This window comes from Coregonus lavaretus (genome assembly GCF_964263955.1).
Source record: "Coregonus lavaretus genome assembly, chromosome: 18".
Lineage (NCBI taxonomy): Eukaryota > Metazoa > Chordata > Actinopteri > Salmoniformes > Salmonidae > Coregonus > Coregonus lavaretus.
Genome location: NC_140005.1, coordinates 35,847,860 through 35,875,406, shown reverse-complemented (window position 1 = coordinate 35,875,406; position 27,547 = coordinate 35,847,860). Strand labels below are relative to the sequence as shown.

General features: G+C 44.6%; 1 protein-coding gene across 2 annotated transcripts in view; it reads right to left on the bottom strand.

Annotated features, from left to right (window-relative positions):
* ccdc85ca (coiled-coil domain containing 85C, a) overlaps positions 1 to 21,407 on the bottom strand; it is a 70,133-nt gene extending 48,726 nt beyond the window's left edge. For both annotated transcript variants that reach the window (XM_084182329.1, XM_084182330.1), the window contains exon 1: positions 20,304 to 21,407. In XM_084182329.1, the coding sequence (XP_084038455.1) occupies positions 20,304 to 21,015 (712 nt within the window). In that variant the 5' untranslated portion in view covers positions 21,016 to 21,407. The remainder of the gene's footprint in view (positions 1 to 20,303) is intronic.
* Positions 21,408 to 27,547: the final 6,140 nt, after the last annotated feature.

Here is a 27,547-nt window from a genome sequence, read left to right as displayed (position 1 = left end):
TTTAGACTGTCTAATCATCTCAAAGCGGTGTGGAAATGCCTTATAGCATCAATAGAACAAAAAAAGTGAATTAAGTGAAATTCCCATACTGTTGAGGAGGCAACATAAAAAGCAAGACAATGGGAGAAAGAACCCTTTTCAGAGAGAACCATGATCAGTCTCACATGAGAACTACAGTAAGCTTTAAGTCCAGTGATATACTTAAATAAACATAGAAGCTGTGTCCTTGCTGATTGACTAGCACCTTGGTGGTGTACAGTAGGTTGTAAATAATAGGTGGTGAGCCGTAGCAAGCTATCGGCTTTAGTTCTCGAGATGATCGATCTCTGTCGAGGGAGGAGCTGTTTTTTACATATTGTGTATATTTATTTATTCTGAACACATTTCCGTTTGTTGGCAATGTCAATTCTTGCATATTTTTTCAAAATACTTACTTTTATGTTCTCTAGCTGGACATGCAAATGCTGCCGAGTACTATACTGTAAACCAATTAAAACGTGTGTACTACTCATGGTACTATCTCTGCCGATCACGTCTGCCAATCACGTTATCCGTATCTAAGATAGTAGACAGCTGGTGACAGTCTGCTATTAGGTAAAGTATTTTTATTTTATTTATAATCTAACTATTTAGTTATAGAAACATGATACCGTCAATGCAAGCTTTTAAATGACTCCCAACTTAGAACGCAGCAACCTTAGTAATGTAGCTAGCTTACTAGTTAGCTAGCTACTTACAATAAGTTGATCTGTTTCTAGCTAGCAGGAGCAGATAGCTTTATCACTAGCTAGCATTCCGGGACAAGCAGCATTTTAGCTATCAGTTTATTCTAAGTAATAACTTAAGACTTCAAAAATCTATAGTGTAAAGCTAATATTGTCATCAAGGTAGAACCCACTAATTTCATTCATACTGACAAATGCCACATAATCCAGCTCACAAACTACATTCCTTTGCTGTGATGATTTATTTTATTCATTCTTGTCTCTCACTTTTGTCTCACATGATCTATTCAGCTCTCCTGTGTCCTGCTCCCACAGATCAACCTAGTGCTATTCATTAAGCATGGGCTGTTCTATATATTGGAGCTCCGCCCCATACGGGAGCTCTGCTCCTATTGGTTTACCCTGCTGCCTAGGCAGCAAACAGCCTGAGACAAAATTATGCGGGGACGCTTCCCCTCAATCAGCCTCCCATTATCTTCAGCGACTGGACTGAAGAAGCCGATAAGAAGACGAAGACTCAGGACGAAGAAAACGCGGTCGATTTTCCAGATCATCGACGTCGTCCTAAAATGAGCACACCAGGAGATTTTCCACCCCCAAAAGCTATTTTCAGAGCTCAATGTCGCTGTTCCTCACGACTTATATTTTGTGTGTCTAGGGTCACAGCACGCCAGGGACAGCCTCATAGATCCCCCACTATGCGCCAGCTGCGCCCTCCTTTCATTGAAAGAGAGGAAGCAGCGTTGGGCATTTTTTAGGGAGGATATTCCTCTTGAGGATGTGCTATCAGTGTTAGCCTCAGCTTCTGAAGCATCATCTGAGGGCGCTGACTCAGGAGATGACAGGGATATTGGGGAAGAGATGGATATTCCAGCGGAACAATCCATCCCTCTGACCCATGATTTTAAGACCCCATTTCCATTGGAAAGGGCGAGGTCTTTTTCATCCCTGGGCGATGATGATGCGGGCTCTGAGAATTCAGCAGCCACATCATACGCCACAGCCTCTTTGCGCTCTGACTTTCCAGGGCTCATCGAGAGGGCTGCTGAGCGCCTGCAGATTAAGCTGCCCCCCATTCCCTCCAACCCGGAAGTGGATATGATGGAGGGCGGTCCTTATTCCAGGCCCAGGAGGGCGGCGGAGCCTCTGGCTAAGGCGTACCTCCCATTCACCAGAGCGGAAGGCAGACAGCAGGGCCTTTTAAGGGGAATCCCCAGGCTCGAGAGCGCCCTTGCTGCGTATCTCGTGCCGGGTTTGAGTCCCTGGCCCTCGTCCAGGAAAGCCGTTCTACCCACACAGAAGGACCGACTCACAGCACAGCTGGTTGAGAAGTCCTTCGTGTTAGGAGCCCAGGCCGTAGCAGCGGCTAATAATATTGCCCTCCTAGCAGCCTCTCTGTCCTGCCTAACAACGGGTAAGTCTGAGCTCACTGGGGAGGAAGTGGAAGAGGCGTCCAGAATTTCTGGCGCTATACTCCACTTAACGCAGGCATCAGCTGTGTGTGGGGGGAGGTCCCTGGCCACTTCGGTGGTGGTGGAACGACACCTTTGGCTGTCTATGACAGCCATGAAAGAGACAGACAGAGCCGCGTTACTGAACGCCCCCATCTCTGACGACGGCCTGTTTGGGGTCGCCGTCAAGGATACGACGGAGCGTTTTATGAGGCTTGACGAGGAGAGGAAGCAGCTGGCCAGACTGTCCACCACCTCAAGTAGACAGGGGTCTACAGCGAGGCGTCGTGCCCGGCGCCATGCAGCGACTTCCGGCAGCAGAGAAGCGGGCCCTGCCCCTCCTGCGGAGCCAGAGGTCCCGACCGTGCCGTTGACAAGAGAGGTCGTCAGAGCGTCTTCTTGGAAGCACCCAAGGGGTGGCCAGAAGAGACAGCGCCTATGACATGGTGAGGGGGGCGAGAATGGGAGACGGCGCTGTGGCTGGTCTGACTGTGCCCACTATTCCCCCCCACCCTTCTGTTGAGGGTATGGAGGGAACTGTTTTTGTCGATGTGTGTAATAAAGAATTGGCTCCAATTAACTTTGTCACAAGAGAGCCCCTTTTCCATGATGCATCCGAGAACGTTCAAGCTCCTTCACTCTCTCTCTCACCACTCTGAATGTAGCTCAGCCCACCAAGGGTGCGTAGTTGAACACACACGAGGCGGGTGTTAAAAAGGTAAAAAGGCGCCGCCTTGCTTTACCTCATAAAGACCTCACATTACAGACTTCTAGGAGTGCTGTAGTGAAGGTCTCACATAGCAGACTGCAGTCACAGCCAGGTAATGGAATGATGACGCAATCGCTATTCGGGGACGGTGCTCTGTCTCAGGCTAACGCCTCAGTCAGTGCAGTTCAGACCCGTGCTGCGTTCAAAGAAGGCCGGGATATCGAGGTTACGAGTTTAACCAACGTATCGGAGCCCCCGTTTCTCTCAGAACGCGCTAATGTTTCCTCTCCCTTTCTTGGGAGGCCCGCCTTGGGCTGTTCCACCACTTCAGTGTTGGGGAACAGCGGCGGCGAGGGCCGTCGAGGAATACAGGTCCTTCCTACTAAGTGTACCACAGCTTCACGCTCTTCCGCTTTCTCTGCATTGCTGGGAGTGACGGCGAAGCTATACCGTCTCCCTCTGGCTAGACCGGACGCTGGAGAAGGGTTATACCATCCAATTTCATCAGACCCCTCCCCCATTCAGGGGGGTGGTGGAGACGGTGATGAAAACGCCCGAAAAAGTCGCCGCTCTCGTTGCAGAGATTACGGAACTTTTGGCGAAGGAGGCTGTCACAGTAGTTCCCTGGGAGCAAAGGAACAAAGGGCTATATTCGCCCTATTTCCTTGTGCCGAAAAGGACAGGGGGAATGAGGCTGATATTGGATTTACGCATTCTTAACGAGAGCGTAGCCAAACGGCCCTTCCGAATGCTAACGACAAAACGTCTACTGGAATGTGTCTAGAAGGGAGACTTTTGTACGAGCATAGACCTAAAGGACGCGTACTTTCATGTGCCGGTGCAGCCGCGTCACAGGAAGTTTCTGCGGTTCGCCTTTCAAGGGGTAGCGTACAAGTTCACGAGGATGCCATTCGGATACGCCCTGGCACCTCGCACGTTTTCCAAATGTGTAGAGGCGGCATTGGAACCGTTGCATCATCAGGGAATAAGGCTACTAGCCTACCTAGATGACCTACTGGTTCTCGCCCCGTCAGCAGAGCTGGTGTTCACTCACATGACACAGACAGTGATTCATCTCACGCGTCTGGGGTTCGCTGTGAATTGGAAAAAGAGCGCACCCTGGCCCAGTCATCAGATTGTTTATCTGGGGTTACAGATAGACACTGTGACAATGAGGGCTCGAATTTCGGACCCTCGAAGGGTTGCTATGTTGCTAGCCCTACGACGGTTTCGTCCGAATCACACGGTGCTTTCGGTCATGTCACTCTTAGGTCTCATTTCGTGGTTCCGCTGGGACTCCTGTGCATTCGCAGGATACAGCGATGGTTCGCCCAACTACGACTAGACCCAGTGCGTCAACGTCGTCGGTTGGTGGTGGTTCCCCTCTTGCTCAGTGCAGATCTGAACAATTGGAGAGACCCGCGTGTTCTCACACACGGAGTCCCAATAGGCAAAGTGTCCTCCTACATTCCAGTGTTTACAGATGCCTCTCTGACTGGATGGGGAGGGACATGTCAGACCCAAGCGAAAAGGGGTGTGTGGCCTCTTTCGAGTCGTCACATCAACCTCTTAGTTGGAAACGGTTCTACTGGTTCTGACCCACTTTGCGTCTACCCTTCGGGGTCGCGATGTGCTGGTCTGGTCAGACAACCGAACCACAGTAGCGCACATCAATCGCCAGGGAGGAGTCAGGTCTCCTACACTCCACCGGGCGGCGGAGGAATTGTGGTTGTGGGCTCATGAGCACCTTCGCTCGTTGAGAGCAGCACACATTCCAGGCTACTTGAACGTAGGGGCAGACCTCATGTCTCGAGGGGGTCCTCGGGACGACGAGTGGTGTCTGCACCCAAACATCGTTCTCCAGATTTGGGAACGGTTCGGGAGAGCCGAGGTGGATCTATTCGCAGTTGCCCATAATCGGCCAACCACTGAAGGCTTGGCTCCCGAGAGGGACAGGCTAGAGCGCCGTGGGTTATCAAAACCATACAGGGTTCACCTGCCAGTTCCACTTCCAGGGTTTATGCCAGCAAATGGAACGTGTTTTCACAGTGGTGTGCCACAGAAAATGTGGAGCCTGTGTGCTGTCAGGTTGAGAGTGTTCTTTTGTTCCTACAGTTCTCATTTGATAAGCAACGATCGCCCGCCACCATTAAGGTGTTTGCAGAGGCAATTTCGGCTTGTCATGAGGGGTTTGGCAGAGACACTGTCTTCAGCCACCCTCTGGTGAAACGTTTCCTTTTGGGAACACGGCGGCTTAGGCCAACGCCTAGAGCCACGGTTCCTCAGTGGGATTTGGGTCTGGTACTCGAAGCGCTCTGTGAGTCGCCGTTCGAACCATTGAATCAAATTCCCCTCAAGATGCTGTCTGTGAAGACGGCACTGTTGCTCGCTTTGACTACTGCTAAGCGTGTCAGTGATTTGTGTGCTCTTTCGACGAGACCCGACTGCCTTGCCAACAATGGCGATTTGAGCAGAGCGGTGTTACGTCCTAACCCGGCATTTATGCCGAAGGTTATTAAGAGCTCATATAGATCACAGACCGTGGAGCTGTGGGCTTTTTCTCCCCCTCCCCATGGGGAGAGGAGAGAGGAAAGGCTCCATCGCCTGTGCCCAGTGCGTGCTTTGGCGTGTTACGTTGAGCGCACAGCAGCGATTAAGTCATAGCCTCAGCTGTATGTGTGTCACGGTGCGGCTGCACTAGGTAGACCACTTTCGAAACAGCGTCTGTCTCATTGGCTTTGCGAAGGCATTGAGACAGCTTATGAGGCAGCGGGGCGACAATTGCCTCAGGGTATAAGAGCCCACTCTATTCGTGGAGTAGCGGCTTCTACTGCCCTTTTCAGAGGAACAGGGGTAGAGGATATCTGTGCAGCGGCGTTGTGGTCATCACCGTCTCCATTTATCCGTTTCTATCTCTTGGATATGTCTTCTAATTCTTTGGCTCTGTCTGTACTCAGCGTGGCTGATGGGAGGACTTGAGCTAGGAGAAAGGAATACAGGACTAAAAGAGGTAGGTCTCTTTCAGGTCCGCTCCTGTTAGAGGGAGACATATACGACATGACTCCTGACTGACATGTTCAGTACAGTAGAGGGAATGTTATTTATCTGCCCACCAGTGTTACTGGGTTGGGGCGGAATGATGAGGGAAATAGTTTTTGTAACTTTGTTACATTACTATTAGACCCGTCATAAAATATTGACGGAATTGTGACGTCATCTATCTGCTGGTTCAGATTAGTATGACTCATATTCTGGTTATCCGCCCACTAGACATTGGCAATGCCATTGGACTAGGTGGGGCGGATTTGTACCGAGGACACAGTATATTGTGACACAGTGTGTCACAGTACTGTGGGACTTGGTCGCAGCCATTGCTAGGCCCAACCTTTTCATTTAGGTGGGAAGTGTTGGGCTCGGCGGGGAGTACATTTTGGAGCGTTGCGCTCCACCTTAAACTAATAGGAGCAGAGCTCCCCTATGGGGCGGAGCTCCACGATATAGAACGATAGTTACCAGAGTTGTAACTCCAGTTCTATGAGTGGAGCGGAGCCCCATAGGACTTAAGGCCCTGCCGACCCTCCAGTCTCACTAAAGATAATTTCTCGGGAGGCTGATTGAGGGGAAGCGTCCCCTCTTATAGGGACACCTGTACTCCTATTGGCTGCAGGTGTGTGCATAAATTTGTCTCAGGCTGTTCGCTGCCTAGGCAGCGGGGTAAACCAATAGGAGCAGAGCTCCCCTATGGGGCTCCGCTCCACTCATAGAACTGGAGTTACAACTCCGGTAACTATTGATTCACTCACCTGTGAGGAGAAGCATCCTACTGCAGTTTGAACTAGCCCTGCCGTCACTATTTAGACATTGAGACCACATATGCATTTGCCTGTTGTCTTTTCTTTGTGGGTTTTGTCTTAAACAGTCTAATGCATTTTAGAGTTGAAGAACACCAACTACAGATACACATGCTTGTTTGAGCATGTTGAAGACTAAATTCAATGTAGAATCAGTTTAACAGTTAGCAAAAATATTAATGTACTATTGTAACATGCAGTGGTGAAAATTCTATTGTCCCCGTCAGGAGCCCAGGCTTTTGCAATAGTTGGTGAGTTCTCATCTCTGGACCACACAAGCTCTAGATTGCATTCTGCTAAGGCATTTATCTCGCTCTACATCGGTCAGCTACATTGGTGACCAGGTTGGGATCCTTTCGATACGCCTATGGGGCCTGGGCACACAAATGCTCCTAGAGAGAAGGGGGAATACTGAAGCATTCGTTGATGACAGTTCTACAGTCTCCATCAGAGGCCCAGGCTTTTGGCATAGATGGTAAAGCTCTGATTTCTGGACTGCAACATTGTAAGATTGTACCCTCCATGGCACTATATTTAGATACTTCAAATACTGCCTGAGACACCTTTGCTATTTGTTTCTATACTCAATAAATGGTGAAACACTATTTGTGATGGTGTTAATCAAATGGCCACCCGGACTATTTAAATTGACCCCCCACCCCCTTTGTTTTTACACTGCTGCTACTCACTGTTTGTTATCTATGCATAGTCACTTTACCCCTACCTACCTCAACTAACCTGTACCCCCGCATATTGACTCAGTACCGGTACCCCCTGTATATAGGCTCGTTATTGTTATTTTATTGTGTTACTTTTTTATTGTATTTTTTACTTTAATTTATTTAGTAAATATTTTCTTAACACTATTTCTTGAACTACATTGTTGGTTAAGGCCTTGTAAGTAAGCATTTCACGGTAAGGTCTACTGTTGTATTCGGCACGTGACAAATACTATTTGATTTGATTTGTTATTTGTTATTTGTTCACATGTATTTGCATGAAACATACATTATGGAAAACATGTCTCACACTCACACAGCAAATTGTCCAGTGTTACCTAGTGTTGATTTTTCAGTGTAACAATTCTAATGTTGATTCAGGTGTTAAATTAACTCTGTAAGAGTTAAATTAACATTCATTGGTGTAAAATAACCCCAGTGTTGGTGTTCAACCAAAATCACGCCCATCATTATCATATTTCCCTGCATGCTCTATTTCAGGTAGATTTTTTTTTATTGATTGTTTCAATATCTATGTTTTTGCATGTACATTGATTGATTAATTCATCTTATACTACTGAAATATAAAAAACATTGATTTTTCTAAACTAATTAAATGTGTTACTTATTGCACCCGTTACTGAAATGGTTGTTCCAATTTAGATAGTTTAGGTAGTCTCATGTCTTAGACTTCCCAGCCAGACAGTCATTCTGAATGCAGGTTGCAGGTGAATAAAAATTCAAAATGATGGATATCCCCACTCTGGCTGGATTCCAATAGGAATTACACATCACTTTGTAAGCCAGCATAATGTGACTTGCAGGCCTGAAAACCATGTATTTTAGGCCACTGTATTAGGTAAACCTAGGCCCTCAAAATAAGGCCCTATTAGATTGTGTTGAATAATTCGATTTTAATGATAACATATTTGCTTTGGATCTCACTTGGTGAAGGTCACAGGACAATAAAAAAAAGACTGTCACTAACAAATACAGTCATGAGTGGTGACTCTACAATTCACCAGAAAGGCAAGGCACTCTGGGAAATATGAAAATAAGGCTTTACACTAAGCAGTGTGTTAATTTAACACTGAAAAGTGTGGATCTGTATAGACACTGGACCAGAGTTACATTTTATAAAAATGAATCATTTAAACCACCTAAATATACATACTCACATTCACTGAATATTTAGTATTTGAAACCCAAACATTCATTTCCCAACTGCTTTTTCTATAATCCTACAGGCTCTTTATCATTCTCCATACCTTATATTACAATGCATCCAACATTATGCACACCCACCATAATATTGGGAAGCTGCTATTTGAGAACTCATCTGGTTTAGAAATCTTATTGCAGAGCATATTGTACAACTGTTTTTAAAGAAGATTGTATTGCAAGGAATACTATATGTGTAGACTATGCCATATGTGTCAAGGGGTGCTGAAGGTGGGTGTGGTGCAGGAATCAAGCGCAGGACGCAGAAGCTTAGTCCAAAAGACTTTAGTGAGTTATACACGTAGTACACGAGAACCATAAGCCCGGAGGCGAAATAAAGGCGCACTAACATGTGCGAAAACCTCTCCAAACAACGGAGGGAAGATACGTAGCTCAGAACACCAAACAGAGGAGCAATCACACACAACACCCAACACACACAACGAGAACTAAATAGGACACTAACGAGGACTAACTAGACACAGGTGTACAACATCAAGACAAAACCAAACAAACATGAAACATAGATCGGTGGCAGCTAGTACTCCGGGGACGACGACCGCCGAAACCTGCCCGAACAAGGAGGAGGAGCAGCCTCGGCCGAAACCGTGACAATATGTATTGGCTAATATGCAAATGCAGCTGTCATTTTTAAACCTCCATTCTAGCATACATGACACACATATTTTTATCTACATGCTTTTTTGGGGTGTTCTATGCAAATTATATGATCAAATGTTTCTTTAAGCCTGCAGCTAGTTAATTGAAATGAGACAACCATGCCAAAACATGATTCAAAATTGAATTCATTGACAGAGAGATAGCTAATGAAACACTAGCTTCATGAGCAGGCACAATGACGTTTACAGTATTAGCTGGCTGGCTAGGCTAGTCAACTGTAACAGCAATGTACCACATTAATATGGAGTTGGTCCCCTCTTTGCTGCTATAACAGCCTCCAATCTTCTGGGAAGGCTTTCCACTAGATGTTGGAACATTGCTGCTGGGACTTGCTTCCATTCAGCCACAAGAGCATTAGTGAGGTTGGGCACTGATGTTGGGCGATTAGGCCTGGCTCACAGTCGGCGTTCCAATCATCCCAAAGGTGTTTGAAGGGGTTGTGGTCAGGGCTCTGTGCAGGCCAGTCAAGTTCTTCCACACCGATCTCAACAAACTATTTCTGTATGGACCTCGCTTTGTGCACGGGGGCATTGTCATGCTGAAACAGGAAAGGGCCTTCCCCAAACTGTTGACACAAAGTTGGAAACACAGAATAGTCTAGAATGTCATTGTATGCTGTAGCGTTAAGATTTCCCTTCACTGGAACTAAGGGGCCTAGCCCAAACCATGAAAAACACCCCCAGACCATTATTCCTCCTCCACCAAACTTTACAGTTGGCACTTTGCATTGGGGCAGATAGCGTTCTCCTGGCATCTGCGAAACCCAGATTAGTTCATCGGACTGCCAGATGGTGAAGCGTGATTCATCACTCCAGAGAACGCGTTTCCACTGCTCCAGAGTCCAATGGCGGCGAGCTTTACACCATTCCAGCCGACGCTTGGCATTGCGAATGGTGATCTTAGGCTTGTGTGCGGCTGCTCGGCCATGGAAACCATTTCATGAAGCTCCCGACGAACAGTTCTTGTGCTGACATTGCAACCGAGGACACACGATTTTTACGCACTACCCGCTTTAGCACTTGACAGTCCCGTTCTCTGAGCTTGTGTGGCCTACCACTTCGTGGCTGAGCCGTTGTTGCTCCTAGATGTTTCCACTTCACAATAACAGCACTTACAGTTGACTGGGGCAGCTCTAGCATGGCAGAAATTTGTCGAACTGACTTGTTGGAAAGGTGGCATCCTATGACGGTGCCACGTTGAAAGTCACTGAGATCTTCAGTAAGGCCATTCTACTGCCAATGTTTGTCAATGGAAATTGCATGGCTGTGTGCTCGATTTTATACACCTGTCAGCAAAGGGGTGTCCACATACTTTTGTATATATAGTGTATCTTATTTCAGTCTTTGGGAGCTAACATTAGTTCTTCTTAACACACTGACAGCAGATCAGAGGCTGTTTTTACATGTTAGAAGCAGGCCATTGGCTGCCTTCATCACGAGGAGTATCTACAGGAGTTCTGATTGGTTCCAAGATTAGCAGTTTCCAAATTTGCCTGAGCAGACAGTGTTAAAATATACTTTTCTGAGAAAATGTGCATGAATTAAAGGTGCAACAAATTTTACAGTAAACATAAGAATATTTCATTGTCAAATACAAAAAAATTAACTCCTCCCTCGACCTAGATCGATCAGCTTCACTGTTTTTGGCGTCGGCCCACCACCTATAAGGTGAATTCACACACAGGCACACACACACCAACGGTGTGCAAGATAAGTGGGATGTAGAGTATATCACAGATACAGTGAGACAACTGTAAGAAGGACGGCTGCCACTTTTAAGATGATAATGGTGTATATCATACACACACAGCTGTGAGAAAGCGTCCGCTGCCCTGGCATTTTCCTCTGAGGCAGCACTGGAATTAATCTTGGGAATTTACAGTCAGGACTAATCTCAACAAGTGGGCTCTCTCATCTTACATTTCCCTACGCACACACACACACACACACACACACACACACACACACACACACACACACACACACACGCAAATAAGAGAGGCTAAAACTGCAACTGAAACAGCCCTCCCAGTCTAGTAAATAAAAGCAGCAGGTAAAACTGACAGCGACACAATAACACCTCCTTCCCCTCAGCCTGAGCGGCTGATTTAATAGGGCAGAGAGCACAGGGAACCAATAAACAGGCTATAACTTCGATTGACAGCCACAGGCTCTCCCACCAGGACCTCTGCAGCATATATATCAACGCATTGGCGAGGGCACTAGAACAGTCTGCAGCACCCGGCCTCACCCTACTAGAATCTGAAGTCAAATGTCTACTGTTTGCTGATGACCTGGTGCTTCTGTCCCCAACCAAGTAGGGCCTACAGCAGCACCTAGATCTTCTGCACAGATTCTGTCATACCTGGGCCCTGACAGTAAATCTCAGTAAGACAAAAATAATGGTGTTCCAAAAAAGGTCCAGTTGCCAGAATCACGAATACAAATTCCATCTAGACACCGTTGCCCTAGAGCACACAAAAAACTATACATACCTCGGCCTAAACATCAGCGCCACAGGTAACTTCCACAAAGCTGTGAACAATCTGAGAGACAAGGCAAGAAGGGCCTTCTATGCCATCAAAAGGAACATAAAATTCGACATACCAATTAGGATCTGGCTAAAAATACTTGAATTAGTTATAGAACCCATTGCCCTTTATGGTAGTGAGGTCTGGGTCCGCTCACCAACCAAGAATGAACTAAATGGGACAAACACCAAATTGAGACTCTGCATGCAGAATTCTGCAAAAATATCCTCTGTGTACAACGTAAAACACTAAATTATGCACGCAGAGCAGAATTAGGCCGATACCCGCTAATTAGCCAAATCCAGAAAAGAGACATTAAATTCTACAACCTCCTAAAAGGAAGCGATTCCCAAACCTTCCATAACAAAGCCATCACCTACAGAGAAATGAACCTGGAGAAGAGCCCCCTAAGCAAGCTGGTCCTGGGGCTCTGTTCACAAACACAAACCGACCGCACAGAGCCCCATGACAGCAACACAATTAGACCCAACCAAATCATGAGAAAACAAAAAGATAATTACTTGACACATTGGAAATCATTTACAAAAAAACTGTGCAAACTAGAATGCTATTTGGCCCTAAACAGAGAGTACACAGTGGCAGAATACCTGACCCAAAATTAAGGAAATCTTTGACTATGTACAGATTCAGTGAGCATAGCCTTGCTATTGAGAAAGGCAGCCGAAGGCAGACCTGGCGCTCAAGAGAAAACAGGCTATGTGCACACTGCCCACAAAATGAGGTGGAAACTGAGATGCACTTCCTAACTTCCTGCCAAATGTCTGACCATATTAGATACACATAAAATACCAGTCAAAAGTTTGGACACACCTACTCATTCTGGGGTTTTTCTTTCTTTTTACTATTTTCTACATTGTAGAATAATAGTGAAGACATCAAAACTATGAAATAACACATATGGAATCATGTAGAAACCAAACAAGTGTTAAACAAATCAAAACATATTTTATATTTGAGATTCTTCAAATAGCCACCTTTTGCCTTGATGACAGCTTTGCACACTCTTGGTAGGTGTGTCCAAACTTTTGACTGGCACTGTATTTCCCTCAGATTACACAGACCCACAAAGAATTCGAAAACAAATCCAATTTTGATAAACTCCCATATCTATTGTGTGAAATACCACAGTGTGCAATCACAGCAGCAAGATTTGTGACCTATTGCCACAAGAAAAGTACAACCAGTGAAGAACAAACACCATTGTAAATACAAACTATATTTATGTTTATTTATTTTCCCATTTGTACTTTAACTATTTGCACATCATTACAACACTGTATATATACATAATATGACACTTGAAATGTCTTTATTCTTTTGGAACTTTTGTGAGTGTAATGTTTACTGTTAATTTTTGTATTGTTTATTTCACTTTTGTTTATTATCTATTTCACTTGCTTTGGCAATGTAAACATATGTTTCCCTTGCCAATAAAGCCCCTTAAATTGAAATTGAAATTGAATTGAATGCTGGAGGTGAAGCATCAGCCTTGGTGGGGATAGACGGTCAACAGTATATGAGTGAGATGTCCTGACTGACTCCTGACCAGCAGAGAAAGAAAACAATTAGGTTATTACAAGTTATGACATGGTTAATTACCATCTAACCATGTAATAATGCAATAATAACCAGGTAAATAGCTTAGTTTAACATTAAATGTTCATTACTGTCTATACATGTTTGACAGGTAGGATAAGCCAGTTTTGAACCATACCAAATAGGTTTGGACTCTGTGACAATGAACCAATCAGAATATAACAGCCAGCCAGGAGCTGAGCAGCTTGTGTCAAAACTAGGCCACGCTATTATTCCCACAACAGTGGCACTACGATCAATACAATTTGTCCATCAAAGTATTCAATAACAAAGGCCCCATGCAGGGCTGTATGCCCACACTAACAATTGCTTTGTCACAGCAACCACCAGCCATTTCACACATTGCATGCGTCCCAAATGGAACCCTATTTCCTATGGGAACAGGTTGCCGTTTGGGACACATTGGGCTCTGGTCAAAAGTAGTGCACTATGTAGGGAATAGGGTGCCATTTGGGACGCAGACACATTGATTGGCTTTAACCGCATGGACAAAAGAGCCACAAATAAGGGCATACTGTCTCAGTATTGTCTGTACTGTAGCTGTATTGATGTGATGTATTGTCCAGCCAAATGTCCTCACTGTAAGAGTAGCATATGAGTTTATCATCAGGTGAAAAGGGGGGTTTGAGGGAGTAGGAGTATTGGACAGATAGGATAGAGGTAGTTTAGGACGAGGGAGTGGAAGGGGAGCGGATAATGTTAAGTGCATATCTAAGATAAGATAAAGACTTTAGCTGGTTTATAGGAAGGATCCAATAGCAGACTGGGTCATTTCAACTCTTCAACAAAGAGCTAGATTTCTATGAAGTTAAACAGGGCTTGTCTAAAAGTTGAACAGTTTGACTGCTATGAGGCCTGCCTGGGTCCTACTTAAGATGTCAGCATATGGACAGTTTGCAGAGCTCAGTCAGTGGGTTCTGTTTTGATTTGAACAAGGTGACTTACTGAGGCGACTTAGCACCGTGTCGCCCTTGCCCTGCTGGTCGCTGTGAGGAGGGCGTTAGAGTGCATTCCAAATGGCACCCTATTCTCTATGTAGTGCATTACTTTTGATCAGTGCCTTATGGATCCTGGTCAAAAGTAGTGCACTATAAAGGGAATAGGGTGCCACTTGGGACGCAAACTTAGTTAAATAATCCTCATTAGGTCTGCCATGCAGCACAGAGTTGAGGTAATTAGAGACGCCATCTGTCCAGGACAAGGAGTGTTACCGTCAACACTGTCACCATCAACACTGTCAACATGACGGCGATAAGTCAGTGACACCATCTGTGACTCCTCTCAGTAACACCATTACGTGACCCCTTAACCACAAAAGTAAATGGACAAAAACAATCAACAAAGTCCATATGGATACACTATGAAGTGTAGCTTCAGTGTAACTACCTGTTTCATTATGAAACTACCTTCTTCAAATATGTATGATATACTGCTGGTATTAGTGTTTCCTGGTACCCTCTCACTACTTAGCTAGCATGCATGTGTTCGAAGTGGGTGTCTCCTGCCTATCTCTCTCTAGCGTGTAGGGCCCTCCAGACTGAAACAGAGAGACAGCAGTGTGTATCTGGTAACCCACAGAACAAGAGAAGTGCTGTGCTGGCATTTCACACCAAGTGAAACTATGTGTTTAATGGTTTCCCTACAAACCGGAGAGCAAACATCCCCTCGCGCCGTGCAGCGCACACACACACACTCCTGACACACTTCTCTCCATAGAGCTCACACACCGCCTGGGATGCAATGTGTGTGTGTGTGTCTTCCTTTGCTTCCTCAATGTAAACATATGATGACCGTAGTGTCAGTCTATTCTCAGTCTACTTTCAGCCTTTCTACTGACTCTGAAAAACACCAAAAGAAAGATGCCCAGGGTCCCTGCTCATCTGCGTGAACGTGCCTTAGGCATGCTGCAAGGAGGCATGAGGACTGCAGATGTGGCCAGGGCAATAAATTGCAATGTCCGTACTGTGAGACGCCTAAGACAGCGCTACAGGGAGACAGGATGGACAGCTGATCGTCCTCGCAGTGGCAGACCACGTGTAACAACACCTGCACAGGATCGGTACATCCGAACATCACACCTGCGGGAAAGGTACAGGATGGCAACAACTGCCTGATTTACACCAGGAACGCACAATCCCTTCATCAGTGCTCAGACTGTCCGCAATAGGCTGAGAGAGGCTGGACTGAGGGCTTGTAGGCCTGTTGTAAGGCAGGTCCTCACCAGACATCACAGGCAACAACGTCACCTATGGGCACAAACCCACCATCGCTGGACCAGACAGGACTGGCAAAAAGTGCTCTTCACTGACGAGTCACGGTTTTGTCTCACCAGGGGTGATGGTCGGATTCGCGTTTATCATCGAAGGAATGAGCGTTACACCGAGGCCTGTACTCTGGAGTGGGATCGATTTGGAGGTGGAGGATCCGTCATGGTCTGGGGCACAGCATCATCGGACTGAGCTTGTTGACAATGTAAGCAATCTCAACGCTGTGCGTTACAGGGAAGACATCCTCCTCCCTCATGTGGTACCCTTCCTGCAGGCTCATCCTGACATGACCCTCCAACATGACAATGCCACCAGCCATACTGCTCGTTCTGTGTGTGATTTCCTGCAAGACAGGAATGTCAGTGTTCTGCCATGGCCAGCGAAGAGCCCGGATCTCAATCCCATTGAGCACATCTGGGACCTGTTGGATCGGAGGGTGAGGGCTAGGGCCATTCCCCACAGAAATGTCCGGGAACTTGCAGGTGCCTTGGTGGAAGAGTGGGGTAACATCTCACAGCAAGAACTGGCAAATCTGGTGCAGTCCATGAGGAGGAGATGCACTGCAGTACTTAATGCAGCTGGTGGCCACACCAGATACTGACTGTTACTTTTGATTTTGACCCCCCCTTTGTTCAGGGACACATTATTCAATTTATGTTAGTCACATGTCTGTGGAACTTGTTCAGTTTATGTCTCAGTTGTTTAATCTTGTTATGTTCATACAAATATTTACACATGTTAAGTTTGCTGAAAATAAATGCAGTTGACAGTGAGAGGACGTTTCTTTTTTTGCTGAGTTTACATATGAGATGAGTAATGCAAGATATGTAAACATTATTAAAGTGACTAGTGTTCCATTTCTTAAAGTGGCCAGTGATTTCAATAGGCAGCAGCAGCCTCTAATGTGCTAGTGATGGCTATTTAACAGTCTGATGGCCTTGAGATAGAAGCTGTTTTTCATTCTCTTGGTCCCAGCTTTGATGCACCTGTACTGACCTCGCCTTCTGGATGATGTCCTTGATGATCTTTCTGGCCTTCCTGTGACATCGGACGCGGCTTACTCACATTAAACTTGTTGTAGGAACAATGCTTTTCCTCCTCCTCTGTGCTCGTTAGGTGATGCGCTGCTGACTGCGGCTTCGTTGCTGTGAACTTGCCCTGCCCAGTCCTCCCACCCTCTGGCTTGCTCCTAGGACCCCTGCAATCTTTAGCTAAATGAACCTTTTTGTTGCAATTGTGACAGACAGTATCCTTGAACTTAGTTGTTTGCATAATGTGTTCCTCCACATCTGAAACATTCCACTGCTTTTCCCCTTTTTCCTGCCGCCTCTTTTGTCACCTGATGTACTGCACAACTTCCACTGTTGGACTTTTGAATATTTTTTGCTCCAATGCTCTCTTGAAAGTCAGTGTGGCTTCCCCCAGCAAACGGCGCTGTATGCTGTCCTCATTAATGCCACAGACTAATCTGTCATTGGGCATGTCCTCTAACATAGCCCCAAACTCACAATATTCAGAGAGTTCACGTAATTCAGCAACAAAGTTAGCAACAGACTGACCTGTTTTCCGAAAATGGCAGTTAAACTTGAACCTCTGGACAATCACTGAAGGCTTTGGATTGTGGTGTCTGAACGAGAGCAACTAGATCCACAAAATGAATTTCTCCCGGTCTCCGTGGTGTAGCCAAATTCCTCATTAGCTTGTAGGTTTTAGCCCCACACACACTCAAGAGAATAGAGCGCTGGTTAGCCTCCTCTGTAATTCCATTTGCCAAGAAAAAGTGTCCCAAACTTTCACATATTCCATCCTCGTTCTCTTCCACAAACTCAGTGATAGTCCCAAACATTGCCATTATAACGCCAACTTGTCCTTGATCCTCATTAGCAATTTTCACTTTCTGCTGATTGTCTCCGTCGGCGTTCCCTCCAGCGGTGGCTGATCTCCGTCGCTCATTGAGCTAGCTAGCTAACTGACTACCTCCACTGTTTCTTAGCTAGCTAGCACATTGCCCTGTACATGTTGATCAAGTTTTATCCTCGTCGCCAAAAAGATGTAGTAACTTGACAAGGAATGCCCACACTCATTTCAATATTACTTTCCTTTACTTTCAACCTAATAAATAAAAGGTGTACATCCAGGTACAAACGGTACAAATACAGCAAAACGATACAGCCCACTCAACATGTGGTAGAGTCGCCTTGTACAGATCCGACTCTGGGTGATGACATCATCAAAGGGGAAAGGTCAATGCCAATGTCAATGCCAATAATAACCATGCACACATGAATAGTAATCATACTATACTGCAGGTAAGTACAATACATATGCAATGTAATTATGTATATAGTGTCCACACTATAACAGCCTTGATGACAGCTTTGCACACTCTTGCCATTCTCTCAACCAGCTTCACCTGGAATGCTTTTCCAACAGTCTTGTCTTGAAGGAGTTCCCACATATGCTGAGCACTTGTTGGCTGCTTTTCCTTCACTCTGCGGTCCGACTCATCCCAAACCATCTCAATTGGGTTGAGGTCAGGGGATTGTGGAGGCCAGGTCATCTGATGCAGCACTCCATCACTCTCCTTCTTGGTAAAATAGCCCTTACACAGCCTGCAGGTGTGTTGGGTCATTGTCCTGTTGAAATCAAATGATAGTCCCACTAATCCCACACCAGATGGGATGGCGTATCACTGCAGAATGCTGTGGTAGCCATGCTGGTTAAGTGTGCATTGAATTCTAAATAAATCACAGACAGTGTCACCAGCAAAGCACCCCCACACCATAACACCTCCTCCTCCATGCTTTACGGTGGGAAATACACATGCAGATATCATCTGTTCACCCACACCGCGTCTCACAAAGCCACAGCGGTTGGAACCAAAAATCTCCAATTTGGACTCCAGACCAAAGGACAAATTTCCACCAGTCTAATATCCATTGCTCAAGTTTCTTGGCCCAAGCAAGTCTCTTCTTATTATTGGTGTCCTTTAATAGTGCTTTCTTTGCAGCAATTCAACCATGAAGGCCTGATTCACACAGTCTCCTCTGAACAGTTGATGTTGAGATGTGTCAGTTACTTGAACTCTGTGAAGTCTATATTTTTTGGGGGTGCAATTCGTATGATATGTTACGAATTCCAATTAATACAATATGTTACGCATTTGTAAGTGCTTAAGATCCCGGAATGCATCTTTAACTTCTGCTAATGAGTAAAATGATATAGGAACCTCAATCGTACAAATTTCATGATCTCTCTCTACTAATCATGACTGCCTTCCATCAAATCCTGTCAAACATTTTCTTTGAAGTACCTTGGTGGTCAGGGTGTGTGGAAATGGGTGAGGATGGAATTGGAATGGGTGAGGATGGAATTGGAATGGGTGAGGATGGAATTGGAATGGGTGAGGATGGAATTGGAATGGGTGAGGATGGAATTGGAATGGGTGAGGATGGAATTGGAATGGGTGAGGATGGAATTGGAATGGGTGAGGATGGAATTGGAATGGGTGAGGATGGACTTGGAATGGGTGAGGATGGAATTGGAATGGGTGAGGATGGAATTGGAATTACCCACATCCACATACTTTTACATCCCTCTTCCTCCCTTATCTACCACTCATCACTAACAGCACTGTGAAATTCCTCTGGACCCAGTCAGCCCAGTGTTATTACTATGTAACATGGCATGACAGGCAGGCCTAGCTAACTTTCCAAGGAGATGTTTATGTATAGCATACTAGCTGACAATGAACAGACAAATAAACATCTTACACATTTTACATTAGGTTCATTTGACATTAGGTTGCACTGTGACAGAGGATACAGTGCAAGATTTGGTTCTTGGTGCCTGCCGAGATTAGATTGAAATGCTGAGCGCAATCAAAGGTGGGGAGGGACATTGTTTTAAAGACTTTTCAGGTTTTGTGGAGATAAATCATTATCTGACTCTCCATGTCTCTGTGTGGACCAATCACAGGCCAGAAGGTCATGGCCTGGGCGTGTCCCAAACTGGCCTGACTCCTTCCTGATAGGACTGCTATTATCATGATGTCACTGGAACACTGACATCAGACAGGTGTGAGTGAAGGGCATCAGTATGAAAAGTGGGGTGGTAAAATTATATTCCCTAATCCCTATATAGTGCGCTACAAGGCTCTGGTCAAAAGTAGCCCTAATGTATAGTTTTTGGATAGGGCTTCAATTCACACCTCCAAGTAACTTGTGTTCTTGGCTATAGGCCTATTAAACTCATTCACTTTCTCTACTCACACACCCAGCTAGGGCAGATTCTGAATGGCACATGTCTCATATCTCATATGTGGGCTATAAATTCAACAAATATATCATCCTCAACCATTTATACATGGTAGGCCTATAACAAACTAAAGATGTGGCCTATAAAATGAAGATCCTCACCATCTTCAATAATAAGGAGCACTGCACACATTGGGGATCTTGTGGCACTCTGTAGAGAGAATCACCCACAGATATCCTAGAATTCATAGGACAGTAATTATTCTATGGACTCACCATTCAGTCCATTAGGGATGCGCAGGTGGATGTGTGACGCCAGCGACAGGTCGTCCATAGACCTCCGCAGTGATGCAATTTTCCCCTCGTTCGGCTTGTGTATGTGGTTGTGGTGGTGGTCAGGACTACCGGCGCTGCCGGTGCTGGAGGTACTGCTCCCGTCCCCGACGTCCCTAACGGTTCCCGTGACCCCGTTCAGGTTGGTCAGGCTGGACTGGGAATCTATGGAGCTCCGTGACCCGGCTCCGTTCCTCTCCTCATCCAGCATCAGAATTATCTCCTTCAGTTCCAGGTTCTCCCGCATTACAGAGTCCTGGTTGGCTTCCAGATCCTTCAGCTTCTGATGGTACACCCCGAAATCCTTCCACATCGATCCGGCTGTGTAGCGGCCGAAGCGTTGCCACTCCCGGGACAGCTTCTTGCCCTTCTGTCGGTCGTCGTCTAGGAAACAGCAGAGCTCCCGGAGCTCGTGGTTGTCATCCTGTAGCTTCTGGTTGATCTCTTTGAGGCTGCGGATCTCGTGGAGATGGACCTGTAGTCTCCTGTTCACGTCTTTCATCATGTTCCCGTGCTCCACCATTAAGTTAATTTTCTCGTTATCCGTTTTTCGTAGCCTCCAGATCAGCTCGTCTTTGCCGAACCTGGAGAGCTCCTCGCCGGAGAGCTTGCTCAAGTCATCCCGCAATGGTCCGTCCGGGGCATTTTTGGCCATGTTCCCCTCCTGATCTTGCGCTATATGGGTGGGTTCGATGGTAGTTTACAGTGTCCGAATCTAAAGGATGTCTAACCGAGCCTCAACAGTGACTTTGTAAAAGAAAAGCAAATCCATGATAGATGAAATCATTCCAATGCGACATGAAGGGTAAAGATCAATTCAACACTGGCAGGAATGTGGAGCCTAATAAAAGCGCCTTGGAGCTAAGCAGGTGACCCAAATAGGCAGGCAGGCAGGCAGGCAGGCAGCAGAACCGTGGATAATCCCCTTGTAAAAATCAGCAAAATCGCAAAAAGCAGCTTTTCGTTTTTTCCCCGGTAACTCCTCTCTGAGACGCCTTACCCGCTTTTACGCGCCTGACAGACTGGGAGAGAAGCGGTCTCCTTGGACACCGGATTCACCAACCACTGAGTGACTAGGAAGGATCTCCCACAAACTCACTGATTCTCAGCCAGCGCTGCGTAAACCCGTGATGTCAGAGCTTGTGTGTGTCCACAGCGCAGGCTTGCTTTCAGCCAGGCAATATTGAAAAGAAAGTCCCAGAAATGTTCCCATTAAGCAATCCCGTGGACGAGCTAGTATATCAATTCCTCCTTTTCAAGTAAGACAAAAGTGTACTATAGGGTTATAGTATTCTCATTAAATGTTGTCCTCCATCAAGGCAGCCAGGTTGGAATCTGATGGATTGAACTCGCCCGCTCCTCTCCGCATCCTATGGCAGCTTCAAGCTTAACGCCTCGATCACACCGACACTTTTATGCGCAAAATGGTATGCAGCATCATCTGGATATGTGTGCAACAAAAGTTCAACATTCACCTTCTGCTACCATTTCTGTCAAGCCGTTTACGCATACAGGTCGACTCTGCAGCGCAATGCTGTCCGGCAAACCTAGCTTTCCATTGGAAATGAATATACTTCTTGTGTACCAAAATGCAATTACACTGACACTGTTGGTGTGATCTAGGCGTTATGTCTATGGCTTGAACCAACTCCAGAAGATTTGGTGGGCAACCAATCAGGGACTAGTAGAAACATTGCTGAGGAAACTCAACTCAATAAACATCTCAATGGAGTTGAGTTGCTATGTGTTTTGGCTGAGTGTACCTCCGACCAGGGGCGCAACTTTGGTTCTAGAAGTGGGGGGGACATAATTATTTTTTATTTTTTATCCAGTCGGATAAACACTCCAAAAGAGCCTATCCGACCGCTCAGAGGCGTCTGCGTGGTCCTAAAGCACACCGTTGCCTCGTTTTGTATCACATTCCAATGATAAAACTGGAGGAGACAAAAATGCAATTTCAGAATGTGGGGGGAACTTGTCCCCCCGTCCCCGTGAAAGTTGTGCCTCTGCCTCCAACTACATCGAGTTGGTATCAGTCGATAACATTTCCATTCTTTAATGCATACCTTTTACCTATGTTTGTCATATGTAACTGTGTTATTTTCTTTGGGTGCTGCAATCCATCATTTTTTATAAAAACTTTCATTCTAGGGGAGACCAGGGCTAAAAGTAACACTGGGTCAGTTATAACAGCTAAATAACTCCAATTAGAAACCACTTAGAATCGTTTAGCCTATTCAATGTGCTAGTGCTTGGTTAGTGTCTCTACATACCTCCATTTTCGGAGTAGCCATCAATAAAACAATTTAATTAAAAAAGTATTTTTTTTAAATTTGGCCTAACGTGAATATTCTGTCCTCCTCTCTTTTTCAAATTATTGATCTGTGGAACATTCGCCATGTATCTAATCATATATCATTTTTATATCATTTTAAGAAGAGGTCTTTTGATTGGTATAGCCTAGTTGATGACAATAATTATTGTTGTATTTTCTCACAAGACTCTGATTACACTCAAATTAGTGATATAATGATATAACATTTCACTTCTTTACATCAAGTTTCTCAGTACAACTAAGATTATACCTTAGAAAAAGGAAAATTCATACTTTTGAATGTTAATATAAAATATATACATTTTCCAATTACCCCATTTTTACCATTGAAGACAGCGTCACATTTAACCCTTCAGCCTGTTACATTTAACCCCGCCTACGGGTCATGCTAATTTTATCATAAACTACGGATTGCGGCACCTAAAGTAAATAATGCAGTTACACAGGACAAACATAGGTACAAGGTATGCATTAAACAATGGACATTTTTACAAGTAACAACTGATACCGACTTGATGTTGGAGGTACACTCCGCTAAAACTCATCACAACTCAACTCCATTGAGATGTACTGTATATGGAGTTACATTTACTCAGCAAGTAGAAACATAGCCTAGTTGGAGCAGGTAGATAAAAGTAGAGCCTTCCCACTGGGCACACACTGGTTGAATCAACGTTGTTTCCACGTCATTTCAATTACGTTGAACCAACGTGGAATAGACGTTGAATTGATGTCTGTGCCCAGTGGGTTGTGCTTTGGTCCCACTGTTGTGTCTTTTTAAAGGGTCAGCTGGCAGATGCCCCATTTGAAGATTCAGAAAGTAAAGTGATTTGGTCGTAAACAATAAACCTATTTGGAATGCATTAACCAAATGCCAGGCCACAATAGGCTTATTGCCAATAATTTTCTGGATATAAAAAAAACGAATGAAATAAAATGGCCAACTTTTTAGGCTACTGGCTAGTAGACCTAATAATAGATTTATAACAGTAGGCCTAACTTTGATGCTGTGTATGGGAGTATTTTATGGAATGTGACAAATGGGTGTCTAATTAAAAAATAAAACATATTCTAGTATAGCATAATTCATTATTGGCTATGGCTGTAGATACAGATTTTGTGCTTGGTGGAGTCCTCTCATTATTTGCCTGGGAGTTTGATGCATGGTTATTATGCATATAGGCCTATGAACAATATATTTGTTAAAAAAAAAAAAGAGTTGACAGTCAGGCTTTGCAGGGGGGTGAGGCCACGGAGAACTATATGATATTGATTCTAAAGCTTAAAAGCTGATTATCAAGATTATGATCAATAATAATATTATGTTAACATTACGTGAAAGTGGTTGATCGTTTACTAAAGTTCAATAAGTTGTGTGGCCATGGGATTGGGACATGATGGGGCGTTGTGCGACAAAACAATATTTCAAGAATATTGTGTGAACAGGTTGCCATCTAGTGGCAAAGGCAACAATGCACCAAAAACTGCAACAATGTTGCAACAAGTTTCAATTCCATCAAGCCACTATGGCTACATTGTTGCAAAACCACTTTGTGCATGCAATGTAGAAACAAAGACATTCCTAAGAATATCTAGACCAAAAACAAATAATTCTAGAACTAAATTGTTCTGTCAAAGAATAAAGACTTTTATTTTTATGTGTGGAATTAGACATATATATTATTTCCATTAATGTGGAACATAATAACACATTACCTCATTTATATATATAAAAAAACAAATTAATAAGAGTGTATTTAATTGACTGACAGATAATAATAGCTAGGGGAAATGACAACAGCCTTTATTAAGTCATATTTAGCTTATCCTCCAGGGACATGCAGACACCAATGAAAGTCCCTCACTAAAGTGTCAAATAAAGTGTTTATTTGCTTCTTATTGCATTAGGCCTCTTCCCAATGTTATGATGCCTGTCTGAAAACACTGAACTAATGTCTCAGACAGGACTGTTACCATGACTTCCTCTCCTATTATTGTCTGTTTTTGCCGGTTTTAGGGCAGATAGGGGATATGAATAGTGGAGCAAAGATGACTTAGTTAGGTCTGTGGTCAAGCATAACTACAGAACAGATGAAACAGCAAAAGAAGCCATGGTATTTCTCCAGACGGGGATGGGTACACAGGAAATTGGCCAGTGTTACCTAGTGTTGATTTTTCAGTGTAACATTTTTAGTGTTGATTCAGGTGTTAAATTCAATCTGAAAGTGTTAAATTAACACTCATTGGTGTAAAAGAACCCCAGTGTTGGTGATAATATAACCAGTGTTAAACCAAAACCATGCCCATCATTATCATATTTCCCAGCATGCTCTATTGCAGGCTGTTTTTTGTTTTTTTTTGTTTTTTTTCAATATCTATTTTTTTGCATGTACATTGATTGATTAATTAATCTGATACTACTCAAATATAAATAACATACATTTTTCTAATCCAATCTGTTCCTTGCACTTTGCACCCGTTACTGAAATGGTTGTTCCAGTTAAGATGGTTTAGGTAGTCTCACATATTATTCTTCCCAACACGGCAGTCACTCTGAATGCACAGGTGAATAAAAATTGAATATCCCCACTCTGGCTGGATTCCAACAGGAATTACACATCAATTTGCAAGCCAGCATGCTAAATGTGCAACCAGATGAAAAAAAACTCTAGACCACCTTTACTCCACACACTGAAACGTGTACAAAGCTCTCCCTCGCCCTCCATTTGGCAAATCTGACCATAACTCTATCCTCCTGATTCCTGCTTATAAGCAAAAACTAAAGCAGTAATCACCAGTGACTCGGTTAATAAGGAAGTGGTCAGATGACGCAGATGCTAAGCTACAGGACTGTTTTGCTAGCACAGACTGGAATATGTTCTGGGATTCTTCCAATAGCATTGAGGAGTACACCACATCAGTCACTGGCTTCATCAATAAGTGCATCGATGACGTCGTCCCCACAGTGACCGTACGTACAATCCCCAACCAGAAGCCATTAATTACAGGCAACATCCGCACTGAGCTAAAGGGTAGAGCTGCCACTTTCAAGGAGTGGGACTCTAACCCGGACGCTTGTAAGAAATCCCGCTATGCCCTCCGACAAACCATCAAACATGCAAAGAGTCAATACAGGACTACGATTGAATTCTCATTGACAGGGCTGTAATGGAACAGGTTGAGAGCTTCAAGTTCCTTGGTGTCCACATCACCAACAAACTATCATGGTCCAAACACACCAAGACAGTCGTGAAGAGGGCACAACAAAGCCTATTCCCCCTCAGGAGACTGAAAAGATTTGGCATGGGTCCTCAGATCCTCAAAAAGTTCTACAGCAGCACCATCGAGAGCATCCTGACTGGTTGCATCACCGACTAGTATGGCAACTGCTCGGCCTCTGACTGCAAGGCACTACAGAAGGTAGTGCGTACGGCCCAGTACATCACTGAGGCCAAGCTTCCTGCCATCCAGGACCTCTATACCAGGCGGTGTCAGAGGAAGGCCCTAAAAATTGTCAAAGACTCCTGCCACCCTAGTCATACACTGTTCTCTCTGCTACCGCACGGCAAGCGGTACCGGAGCACCAAGTCTAGGTCCAAAAGGCTTCTTAACAGCTTCTACCCCCAAGCCATAAGACTCCTGAACAGCTAATCATGGCTACCCGGACTATTTGCATCTTTTACGGTGCTGCTACTCTGTTTATTATTTATGCATAGTCACTTTAACTCTACCCACATGTACATATTACCTCAATTACCTCGACTAACCGGTGCCCCCGCACATTGACTCTGTACCCCCTGTATATAGCCTCCCTGCTGTTGTTTTATTTTACTGCTGCTCTTTAATTATTTACTTAACACTTTTTATTTTATTTTATTAAAAACTGCATTGTTGTTTAAGGGCTTGTAAGTAAGCATTTCACTGTAAGGTCTACACCTGTTGTATTCGACGCATGTGGCAAATAACATTTGATTTGATTTGATTTGTAGTGTGACTTTGCAGGCCTGATGTGGCCTGTAAACCATGAGTCTTAGCCCTGTCTAAGCTGGGGGAGGGGGTGGTTCTAAGCTAACATATGGAATTGTCTTAAAATGGGTATACCAAGGATAATTTAGCTATTTGATTTCGACCCCTTAAGATATCAAAAAATATATAGAAAAATTATTGGATGAAACATTCAATTTGGCATTACTGCTATTAGCCAATAGAAATGCATTGAATAACAGATTCACTACATGGAACAACAGATAGTCTAGCTCTGCCACCTTTCACAGCAGATGCAGAAGGGCGATATCGGCGAATGCGGTGGATTTAGATGCAGCCCATGCAAAAAACCACATATCTCTAGCTTAAACAGACAGATTTTGATGGGGATTTGTGTACTATGTTAATTAGATTTCCGCAGGGGAGTGACCATTGTGGGCCAATATGAAATACATATTGTATGTGTTAAAGAATTTAATTTAAATGATAACATATTCACTTAGGATCTCACTTGGTGAAGGCCACATGACTGAACATGGATGAATGCAACAACCATATCTCTGTCACTACAAATACAGTCATGGGTGGTAACTCTACACTTCACTCAAAAGGCAAGGCACTCTGGGAAACATGCAAATAAGGCTTTACACTAAGCAGTGTGTTAATTTAACACTGAACAGTGTGGACCCATATTGACACTGGACCAGTGTTAAAAATGTAACACTGTCAGTGTTGATTTAACACTGGATAATTTGCTGTGCAGCATGAGGACAACAAAGTAGCTTTTAAGACAGATACTTTGCTGGTGGAATAACAAATAAAACGGACTGCAACCCATCGAAAGTTGATGATTAAAGCTTTAGAGCAA